Genomic DNA, 12315 nt, shown 5'->3' with positions numbered 1-12315 from the left:
ATTAATATGATGTTAGTCATTTGTTTGTAATACAATTTGTTAGATTATGTTCTATAAAATTTTAATTATTAATATAAAAATATGAATAGTATAATTCAAAATTTTAAAAATATTATTTAACATTAAGAGTATAGTTTTTTTTAATAACTTTTATTTGTTTTTTTTTTAAATATTATTTAGCGAAAAAAAGTCATAAATGTTTTACCATTAATTATAAAAATTGGGGCTCAAAGTTTTTTGGGCCTAAAACAAAGACTTCATTAGCTTCCCTTTGAGCCACTATGCGGAAATAAACAAGTATATTATATGAGTTAGAATACTCAATGAGATTAGTTATTAGTTATCTCACCTTCTCTATTTAATCCCAACAGTTTAGTGAATCAGAGATTGTTATTCCTTACCTGGTTGTGGTGCACTGGTGGGAGTGCTTCACCCTTAACAAGAGGTCTCGAGTTCAAGTCCTGGGTATGAAGAAAATTTTGTTAGGAGCGCCTCCCTAGAATGAGCTCTGCAGTGCGTGATTCGGATTTGGTCGTAGCTCTAATGTGGGCTACAAACAACGGGTGGGAAACAAAAAAAATATGAGATAAAATTATCTTATTATGTCTGAAATCAATATTGATCTCACCAGCCAAATAACCCCTTATTTTGTACAGTATTAAAAGAAGGAAAAATTGTGCAGAATAACAAGCATTTAAATCATATTAAATGTTATAGCTACTTTTAGCGAAATTCTAATTCACAATTATAATTTCACCCAATTTTATTATTCGCTTGATTTGTATAAATTTAGAATTTGTATACTTCGGTCCTGATTGTATAAATTAAATCCAAATTTTTGTAGACGATTACCCTAATTATTTGTAGTATAACTTACATAAATCTCATAGTATAAAGAGTAAATTACATCTTATCTTTTTTTTTTTTTCTAATTACAATAATCCCTTAAAATTTGTATCTTCTGGATACATTAATTCTAATACAAAAAAAATCTTTCTATTGCGCTAAAAAGGGAATAAAATCTGAAAATTAATTAAATCCCATAAATTACGCTTATGTTTCTTCTTACTATCAATCAAAGAAATTTAAAATTAGACAAATCCTAATAGAACGAAGAAATTTAAAATTTCAAATTGCTCCCCCGTTCTACGAAAAAACCTTTCAGATTTGATTCAAAAACTTTTTTCGAAATTTTGGGTAAGCGAGGTGAGTTATGAAGTATACAAAAGTGATGGAATTGTTGTTGCCTTGTTGGACAAACGATATACTTTTGAATCTTCAAGTTCATGAAGATCCTTTCAATTTTGATTCAAGATTATCAAAAAATTTGAGATTCAAGATTCTTTCTTCTCCCAGTTCAGCGAGGATCCTTTCAATTTTGATTCAAAATTGTTGAAAATTTTAAGATTTAAAATTCTTTTCCTAATTTATTGAAAATCCTGTCAATTTTGAATTAAAATTGTCGAAAAATTTATTCATGATAGAGGCTGTGAAGCTCACTCTGATGGTAATTTTGACTTAACTCATACTCATTTTTCGCAAAGGCTGTTCTTTTCACTAATTTTTCGAACAATTGTTTAATTATAAAAATGGATACTTGGTGATTTTGTTTGGCTATATTCATATATGGAGGATTGAATAGAACATACGCACCGGTTAAACTCATCAGAATCATGAGCAAGAAGGAAAAGTAGATCGCTATCAGTGAGATCAGACTCAAGCCAGATGGGAGCACTGAAGCCTCGTAATATAGATGGTGTTGGCACGTCATTGAACACAAATTCCTCCTCCTTCTGCACAGTACAAGAAAAAAGTCCTTTGTTACATCATGAATATCTTTGCTACTTAATGAATATCTTTGCTACTTAGCATTTTATTATTTATGTATCTCGTTTAAATTGATATGTATTGTATTTATACTAGATACATTAAACAAATAATTATTGCCTATAAGATGTTAGATTTGAGATCGATACATTATTGTGTGGTAGTTGCTATGTAATTGATACATTTAGTATAAATTCAAATTTACGTATCATATCTAAAAAATTAGTGCATGATACATTACTATTTATGTATCTCGTTTAAATTGATAAATATTGTATTTATACTAGATACATTAAATAAGTAATTGCATGTTGGCCATAAGATGTTAGATTTGAGATCGATACATTACTGTATAACTCACATAATGTATCATTTTGTAGTTGATAATAATGTATCTGATACAATAAAGTTGTGAAAGAAGGACGTATGTAAGTTGAAATATAGTGTATCTATAAATGTATCACAATAAATAAGAATTAAGTTTCAATTAGATACTTGAACAAACACAATCCATTAAAGAAATTTGATATGAAAAACACCAGAAAAAAGAGGAAAATATTAGACTGTATGAAATTTTGGTCAAATTGAAACTAATATTATTATGAGACAATGGGAAGATTAAATAATAATACAAGAATCCTAATTAGTTTCAGTGAATGATTAGTTGTTAGAGTCCATAACCAACTCAAATTATGAAAAATTTACAAATATTATATTAATTATTACCAAATAATAACTACTACTATTATTATAATTTACGTTTTAGTGTTGAAAATTTGAAGTTCACTTATTTTATTATAAATTTTGGTGTATTTTTAAAAATAGGTAAAAGACTCATAAATATCCTTTTTAATTTTTTTTGTCTAAAATTATCTTAACCTACAGAAAAAAGACTAATTTTGAATTTCAAACGTGAATGAGAAAATAACTACCAAGATCCTGTGACTAAAAATGAGGAGAGATTTGTGGAGTGAAATAAGTAAGGGATAAATATTGGTTTTGAGAGTTACGATTTATGTATCCTGCATATAGGTAATTTATCCTTATTTGTATACGATTTATGAATAATTTATAATAAATTACTTTGTTTGTATATTGGCAAGCGAAATATACAAACGTAGTTCTGAAAAATTCCTAAATGTATAAATGCAAATTTGTATATATACTTACCCTAGTTGTATACCACAAGCGAAATATACAAACATGCAAAAATATACAACCGCAACCTCCATAGCAAACGAAACTATAGCTATAAAACACAATTATCTAAACTATAGATATAGAGCCTACAATTATCGAAACTATAGATATAGAGCCTTGTTATATCTATTATATTTGTTATTTCTTAAATTTTTTCTTAAGAGAAGGACTCATATTTTTACTACATTATCATTTATTGATTGTCATAAAAGCTTACATGTAATCAATTTTATAGAATAGAAATTACATTATGCAAATAGTTCCACTCGCTATCACACTTCACACGTTCCTTTCCATTTTTTTGAGTTAAATTTATATAAAAGATTAAAATCTTTAGATCATATTTAAAATATTTTATTTTAAAAATTATAAATTTATATATAAATATCTTTTAAGTACTTAATATAACTTAAACTCTTTTTTCTATCATTTCACTCAATTCAATTTTTTTATTGGATAAGCATCCATGTGCTGAGTTGGTTTTCCCAATTTAAAGTACTATATATAGTTGTTTTTTGGATTATTATATGTGATCCATTCTTAGTTGTTTGAAAATCCCATACATATAAAATGATATAAAAACCCTTTTATCTCTTACACTATTCAATAAAGTTTCTCAAAGAGAAACAAACAAATATTAGTTTTGATGAAGTCCACAACTACTTCTTCTCTTTTATTGGTCACTCTCTTTCTTTCAACCATCATCTCTCAAATTATCAATGGAGGAGCTACCAAAACACAAAGTGATACCCTTGGCCAATTTTACAAGTTTAAGAAAAATTCCAACATAGACAAAAGTCATTTTGATGCATCAAATTTTGATGATCTTCATATTGCATCTAATAAAAAAAATGTAATTTCTAATTATCAAGAGGATTTGAAGAAGGCAAATGACAGGATTCAGAAACTTCCTGGCCAGCCTCTAGTAAAATTTGAGCAATATGGTGGATATGTTACGATTGATGAATCTGCTGGACGAGCTTTTTATTATTACTTTGTTGAAGCTCAACGTTTTAACAAGTCATTGCCTCTTCTTCTATGGCTTAATGGAGGTAGTTATCTCAACTATTTTGTTGCATTTTAATATGTAATTATTGGTAATTAATCGATTTATCATTGTTTCTTGGGGGACAGGTCCAGGTTGTTCTTCTCTGGCATATGGAGCCTTTCAAGAACTTGGACCATTTAGAGTAAATAGTGATGGAAAAACACTTCACATAAATAATTTCGCATGGAACCATGGTAAAATTCTTTTTTTTTTCACATAACTAAATAATTTTAGTACTCTAAACTAGTACTAATTTTTTTTTAATTTTTTTGTTATTGCTAAATATTATTAGCTGCCAATGTGTTGTTCGTGGAGTCTCCAGCAGGAGTAGGATTTTCATATTCTAATACATCAAGTGATGTTAAGATTGGAGGAGATAGAAAAACAGCTAATGATAATTATCGATTTATAATAAATTGGCTTGAAAGGTTTCCAGAATATAAAGATAGAGATTTTTATATAGCTGGAGAGAGTTACGCTGGACATTACGTACCTCAATTGGCACATACAATTTTATATCACAACAAGAAGGCAAACAAGAATATCATTAATCTTAAAGGAATCTTGGTAAGTGATCTCTTCTTCTCTCAAATTTCCATATAGTTGTATTTTGTCTATATGTTTTTTTTTTTGGCCTTTGTGTGGAATATTGTTGGAGACTTAGCTTACAAGACCATAAGATAATAAATTATTTAAAACATTCGTTGTTTTGTTACACTAAGCATGAAGCAATAATTAACATATGAAAAGAATCAAAAGAGAGTATGGTTCATTTTAGAGCACATGGTTAATCCTCCTCCAATTATTTCAAATGCCAAACCGGCTCTACAATTATTTTATCCATAAATATCCTCTCTTTTTTTTAATTTTTAAAAAGTGTGCGTATATATTATTATAATAAAAAATTATTAATTACTACGTCTCAATTTCAAATTTATCAGGATTGGGTACATGCATTATTAATATCATAAGCTCTGTTTGGACTTTGGGTCCATATATAAATATGTATATGTATAGTAGATTGATATACAAAATTCACTGTTTTTTCTCGACTTAGGATTAAGCTAATTTTTGCTGTTAAATATAATCTGACCACATCAACTTTTTTTAATATCTAATCAAAGTGATAAACCTACTCTCTTAGTCTGAATTTATGTGGTACATTTTTTAACTTTATCTAAAAAATAATTATGTATAAAAAATAACTTTAGATAAGATTATGTATAGCTACACAAATATTTTACAATTATTTTAAGTCATAAATTTCCAAAATATCATTTTTTTTTTTTTTGGTTAAATTCTTTGTAAATGGTGTTATATCAATAAATTTTGGTCAATTAAGGTGGGGAAAAGGGACAACTGTCCATATAATAATATATATATATATATATATATATATATATATAAAGTTACTAAAACTTATAGTATAAAGTTAGCTTAATTGCTCAAGAAGCTCGTGAAGACAGTGACATGACAACTCTTTTATGTTGCCTAGTCTCTTAAACAAACAATATTTTCCACCTAAGAATATATTTTTAGCAGAAATTTTATATCCAAGAATTTGAGTAATACCAACAAAATTACATACAGCTGTAAAATGCTTAGCTGCACATGATGTTTGTGTACTAAGGAAACAAATAAGATATATATATGCTATTTCTTTAATAATCATGATGTCGAGTTAGCTTTTTACGTACCTCGATTAATTTTATGAGATATGTTGAAAGATTATTACCTTTACGAAAGGATAATAATTATGTTTATCACGACTAAGATAGATGAAAAGAATCAACTAATTTTTTTTTTCCATTAAGAATTGAACCCGAGACATCATAATTCTCAACCACTTTATTGACTACTGTTTAAGCCACACCCTTAGGTGCTTGAATAATAAGCACTATAATGCAAACTAGAAATGAATCAAGATCTCTCAATTGCTTACAAAATAAATAGAGTAAAATAACTTCTTTTAAATCCATGAGGTATAAAATTAAAGTTCTCTTACAAAAAATCATATAAAACCTAAAAAACTAGTAGACAACTAGTAGACAACGTCTTCACATTTAATATCTATTAAAGAAAAAAAAAGCAGCTGTCAAAGACAGATGGATATATCAAATATAGAGTATTAGTTTTATAGAGTGTGATAGTGAAGTATGAATGACACCAATATATCTTTTTCAAAATGTTTAGATAACTAATACTGTAGTATGTTGCAGTTACTTATCACTTTGTTCTAAATCTTATGGGTCCTATTTTCAGAAGATACTTGTAGAAAATAAAACAACGGTTGTGATTAAATCTTCACTCAATCATCATGCTCAATAGCGAATCTAGAATTGTTATTAAGGAGTATTAACGGTTGTAATAAAAAAAAATTATGAGTTTAGTAAGACTAGAGAACACACTACATCAAGACATTTTCATAACACATTAATCACTAGATTAAACCTTTAATTTGTGTTAAAAAGTGTCAATACTTGTAAATATATGTTTATTAAACCAAAATTTGACCTTTTTCAGCTGTTAAGAAATCAGCGAATCAGGTTGCTCATTGTCTTGCTAGAGCATCTTTTTCTATGTCTGGTTCGATGGAGTGGGATACTAACCCTCTATCTCCCATTACCAATGAACTCATTTTCGATATGAATAATACATGATGAAAGAACCATTTAAAAAAAAAAAATCAAAATTTGACCTCTATATAAAATATAATTTTTCAACGAAAAAGTATCACTTGACACCCCTCGAATAAGGGTAGGTTCACGCCTGATCATGACACATTTTATTCTTATTCTACTGCAAGGATGGATGCAAAATTTCAACCATGATTTATCTGAATTCAATATTTTTTTTTAATAAAATGTAATTTATATATAAAAGTTCACCAAAGTAACAGTAAATAAGAGATAATACGAATTTATATTTTAAAAAATATAATTCAATACCAGTAAATTCAGAATTCACCTATATTACTGTTATTATTATCCTAACATGTTGCAATTAATTATGCACATGTAGTACTAAAAGAATTCGTAAAGTATTGTATGTCTTATAAGTTATATACCCTCTTTTTTTTCTTTTCTTTTTCAGAAATAAGTTATATATCCTTAATCTCAATTTATGTGACATATTTTTCTTATTAGTCTATTCTAATTAAAGAAAATATAATGTAACATTTTTGTAATTATAAATAATTTAACTTAAATTTTTTTCTTTACTCTTAATAAAATAATTTATAATGACGACATAAATATTTAAATTTTTATTGTAGATCACGAATTCCAATTTCCAAAAGTGTTTTTTTTTTTAATCAAATGAATTGAAGAGTACATCCTCCCGACAAAAATATGGGTCAGAGTGGATGAGCCGTCATATATATATAATATAATTTTCGTCAAAAAGGTAAGTATATTATAATAGTCTCCTTGAAGTTTTCAAGAGTACGATATACTCCTTCAACTTTTAATATTCTCTTTAAAATATCATTTACTCGTTAGTTATCATGTTTATATGATTTTTTAACATAATTTTTAAATATTTATAAGACGAAAAAATAAATTACATAAATACCTTCGCTAAAAGCAGAAACGTGACCATGAGGTGCCTGCTTCTTGACTTCTCATTCTATTAATATTTAAAAAAATTAAAGAAACTTATGATATCCGGTCAATTTTCACATATTTTTCTATCTAAAAATATAAAATTAGCCAAGAAACATTTTGCAAGTTGGTTGCAAGTGATTAATGATCATTATTAGTCCTAATTACTCAATATATTTTAATTAATCATTTATATATATATACACACCTTGATTATGGGTGCAGATTGGTAATGCTGTGATTAATGACGAGACGGATACAAGAGGAATGTATGAATATTTTGCAAGTCATGCTTTAATTTCTGATGAAGTTGAAGCTGAAATTCAAAAGCAATGTAAGTTTACAATCCCAGAAAGTGAAGAATCAGATGAGTGCAAAATAGCTGGAAGTATAGCAGCTTATGATACTCATGGCCACATTGATATCTATGCCATATATGCTCCACTTTGCCACAATACTAATCTCACTTCCATGCCCAAAAGACCTTCCGTAAGTCTCCAGACTTCACTTATAAAATTATATTGAATATATTATTTGTTCGTGATAATATATATATACCATATGTTATACAATGCAGTTAGTGATCGATCCATGTAGTGATTATTACACAACTGCCTATATGAATAGGCCTGATGTTCAAAAGGCTCTCCATGCTAATGTTACCAATATTAAATATTCTACTTGGCAGCCTTGCAGGTATATTTTCTAATAATTTTAATTAGCCATTTTATAGTACTTTTATATAATTCCTATTAGTAATTAATTAATTTAATTAACCTTTTTTAGGAGTTAATTAAATTGAGTTACTTATGTTAAAAAAATAATTTCAGTGACGTCCTAACAAATTGGACAGACAGTGCATCAACGATTATTCCTCTTCTCAAAGAGTTTATGGCAAATGATATTCGAGTGTGGATATTCAGGTGACCACTTAATTATCCTTCACTTACAATTTTATTTTTGTTCGACTTATGTATTTATTTATTTTCATGATTATCAAGGACACAAACTTAGATAGAAGGGTCTGCTATTGTTATCTATCATTGTTTGTTGTTTAGATAACAATTAGTATTATAGTTCTTGCTTTTGATATCTATCAGCATCATATGTTGTTTATTGTGTTTCAATTATTGCACTATTTTATTGTTCTTGTTCCTTTCTTGTAGAATTTACATTGCTTTTCTTTTTAGTCGCTATGTTTTTCGACTGTTGCACTTGAGTCAAAAGTCTTTCAAAAACAACCTCACTACCTCCAATGTATGTAATGTTAAGGTTTACGTACACTCTATTCTTCTTAGATCTCACTTGTGGATTTGATTGGATATGGCAATTTAGATGGTTGTTGTAACTTTCTTTGTTTTTGAATATAATTAGGGATTTTTCATACCAATTTGCTTAAATAAAACCAGTCTTTTTTTTCTCTGATAAAAAAAGCTTATTAATGAAACATAGCTTTTGAACTTCGTTATATTATTTCTGAAAATGCAGTGGTGATACTGATGGAAGGGTCCCTGTTACCTCAACCAAGAAATCTATTAAAATAATGAATCTTCCTATCAAAACTCCATGGCATCCTTGGTTCCTAAATGGAGAGGTAATAATATTACTAGACTCTAAATTAATTTCCATTTTATCACTTAATAATAATAATAATAATAATAATAATAATAATAATAATTCAATCTTATTTTAAAGTTCTTGCATTTGTTTTGTTGTATTTAATTTTGTAGTTGGGTGGATACACACAAGTATATAGAGGAGATATGACATTTGCTACAGTAAGAGGAGCAGGACATCAAGTTCCAGGTTATGAACCAGCTAGAGCCCTTTCACTTATCATGCATTTTCTTGATGGAACTGATCTACCTGAGTCTAAATGACATACATAATTATTATAAATAGGACTAGTAATTTTCTAGTCAATTATTAATTCCTCTTAAGATTCTTATTTATTTCATGCAATTAATTATGGGTTAGGTGTAAACCAAATGTGATATTTTTTCTTCTTTTTCTTTTTGAAAAGTATTACTATTATAATAAATAAAATGAATGGTGAAGATCATGTGATGTGGTTTGGTTTTAATTTTGGTGGTTAAGGTTGTTTTATATTTGTGTGTGTTTATGTATCGCTGTGTGTATATTCCTTTGTATATTCATACATCTACCTGAAAATATCCATGAAAGTGTGTGTGATATATACTGATATATATAATATACGTGAAATATATACATGTTGTAGATGTTGTCTATTACTACAAATGTAACAGTAGTATACGTGAGTATACACAAATATACATGGGGATATACATGTTATTAACATGAAATTGGCTGAACTTGTGAGATTGCATAATTGGTGAATGTGGATTAGGAGTTGAATATTCATATTTTTCTATGTTTTAGTCTGTTTGGTAGTATTTGGCTAATCATTATTTTTTGGATAATAGTTGTTAAGCCTAATCTTTTGTCATAATCATGAAAATAGTTATTAATACTGATATACATGTGTCAATGTCTCAATTTTTTTCATTCATTTCATATTTAACAAATATAGGCCCAAAAAAACAATCATATGTGATAGTCTTCATATTTTATGCCATTTAGAAGAACAATTCTCCTTTTAATGATTTTGTACTACAAAAGAATTCCACTAAAGAAACCATTTAAGACTTGTTGCACAAAGAAGGAAAGAGGATTTAGAAGCAAAAGTCTAACAGTAACATAAAATGCTTATTGATTTGAGATTATGGATAATGCATGTAAAATGAAATTAGACAACTTTAACACTCACTCTCAGATTGCAAAGGTTAAAATTATATTTTGTTGCGGTCAAAAACTATCGTAATTTATTCTTCCTTCATGCTTGTAATGAGTGTAGCCTTCACAGACGAATGTGGTGGAGTGATAAATACTCCTTTATCCTTAACTAGAGGTCTCGAATTCGAATATCCCTAATTATAGAGTTACCTTTGTTACGAAGTGTTTTACTCCTCAATGTGTGACTTCTCTTTGAGCAGTCCCTGGCCTTTGACGGGGAATTGAACTTTGTAGTCCAATCAAACAAGTAAAATATGGGTCATTTGTTAAACAACAAGAATATATGCATCACATTTTTAACGAGGGATATATCCATTCTAAATCACAAAATTGAGGAATATAGTTACCCATTTTCCTATATTTATTATACACAAATTATACAAAAATATGGGCATGAAGGATTGCAATGGGTGTGGACAAAAGTACTTACAAGGGAAAATTGTATATAATAGCAAACTATTAATTCAAATTAAATGCTATAATCATAGTTTGATTTAATTGTACCCCATAGCAAACTGTTGCTATTTCGCCTCTCTCCCTGGTGAATCTCGCTCGCCACTCTCGTTCTCGCTGGGCAGTCTCTCTCGCCTCTCTCGCTTTTATACAAACACAAATGTATAAAATGCATTTGTGTTTGTATAAAGCGAGAGAAAATTGTATATATACATATATTTTCGTTCTCCTCTTCTAGATCTCGCTCGCCTCTCTCATTTTATACCAACACAAATGTATACATTGCGTTTGTATTTGTATAAAACGAGAGAAAATTGTATATACATATACAAATGCATAGATTTTCGTCTTATACACTTATGATAATACAAATACGATCTTTCCCTGCCCAGTTTTCTTTTGTCTTTCTCTCTTTCTCGCTTTATACAAACACAATTTATACAATTGATTCTTTTGTATATGTATACCGAATGAGATTATACAGTTGCTTCTTTTGTATATATGTATAGCGAAATAGCCAGCTTCTTTTGTATATATGTATAGTGAAATAGTCATAGCAAACATAAAGTTTGCTATGGAGCGCAATTATGCAAACTCTAGCTATAACATACAAATATGATTTTTGTGTTTGCTATATGTGAAAGTTGCTCTATTTATAATGTTTGTATATCTATATTGGATGAAAAATATATCTACATTGTGTATAACACATATACATATGCACTATTCTCTCATAATTTGTACACAGTATGCACTGAAGTGTGTGTATATATAGTGAAAAATGCATACATACAATGTATATACAACTTGTGACACATAGATAAAGTGAATAATTGATATACACTAGACACATGTGTCCGTGCGAGTATAATGGAGGGTGTTTAAATACCATTTATGATAGTTCGAGGGTATATTTGTCTTTTTCCAATAAAAAAAAGCTAGTCATACATCAAGTAAGGAAATAATAGTATTAAGAAGGAAGATTTGAGGTGTGGGGGGCATTGAATGCTTAGAGTACTCCAATTGTCATACCAAAATGAATTTTGTTCATTTCTTATTCTCCATATTTTATATATATTATATATATATATATATAGACATTTATTTATCTTTAATAGTCAGGATCGTCGAACCCACTTTAGCATATATAACCTCTTTTTTCCCCAGAAAAATGTGCCATTAATTATTGTTGCCTCAAATAAAGAATTGAATTTGATAATTTTTTACTTAAGTAAAAAGTGTAGTAATGTCTTTTTCTATTTTGTTATGTCGGAAAAGAATTTGGATGAAAACAAATGAGTAGTGTGTGAGAATAGAAAACAACTATAAAAAGTATTTTTTTTTTAAATTAAAAAATTAAAAGAGTAGTAT

At 28.0% G+C, this 12315-nt stretch overlaps 1 protein-coding gene across 1 annotated transcript; it reads left to right on the top strand.

Moving 5' to 3' along the window:
• The first annotated feature begins 3577 nt into the window (after positions 1 to 3577).
• LOC125872637 (serine carboxypeptidase-like 40) lies at positions 3578 to 9744 on the top strand. The gene is made up of 8 exons (XM_049553399.1): positions 3578 to 4079; positions 4162 to 4269; positions 4368 to 4642; positions 7903 to 8166; positions 8255 to 8373; positions 8508 to 8600; positions 9166 to 9271; positions 9408 to 9744. Exons 1-8 carry the CDS (start codon positions 3674 to 3676, stop codon positions 9555 to 9557), a joined length of 1521 nt encoding a protein of 506 aa, XP_049409356.1. The 5' UTR covers positions 3578 to 3673; the 3' UTR covers positions 9558 to 9744.
• The last annotated feature ends 2571 nt before the right edge of the window (positions 9745 to 12315 follow it).

This window comes from Solanum stenotomum, chromosome 1 (assembly GCF_019186545.1).
Source record: "Solanum stenotomum isolate F172 chromosome 1, ASM1918654v1, whole genome shotgun sequence".
Classification (NCBI taxonomy): domain Eukaryota; kingdom Viridiplantae; phylum Streptophyta; class Magnoliopsida; order Solanales; family Solanaceae; genus Solanum; species Solanum stenotomum.
The sequence above is the reverse complement of the archived record's forward strand: the minus strand, read 5'-3'. Positions and strand labels throughout refer to the sequence as shown.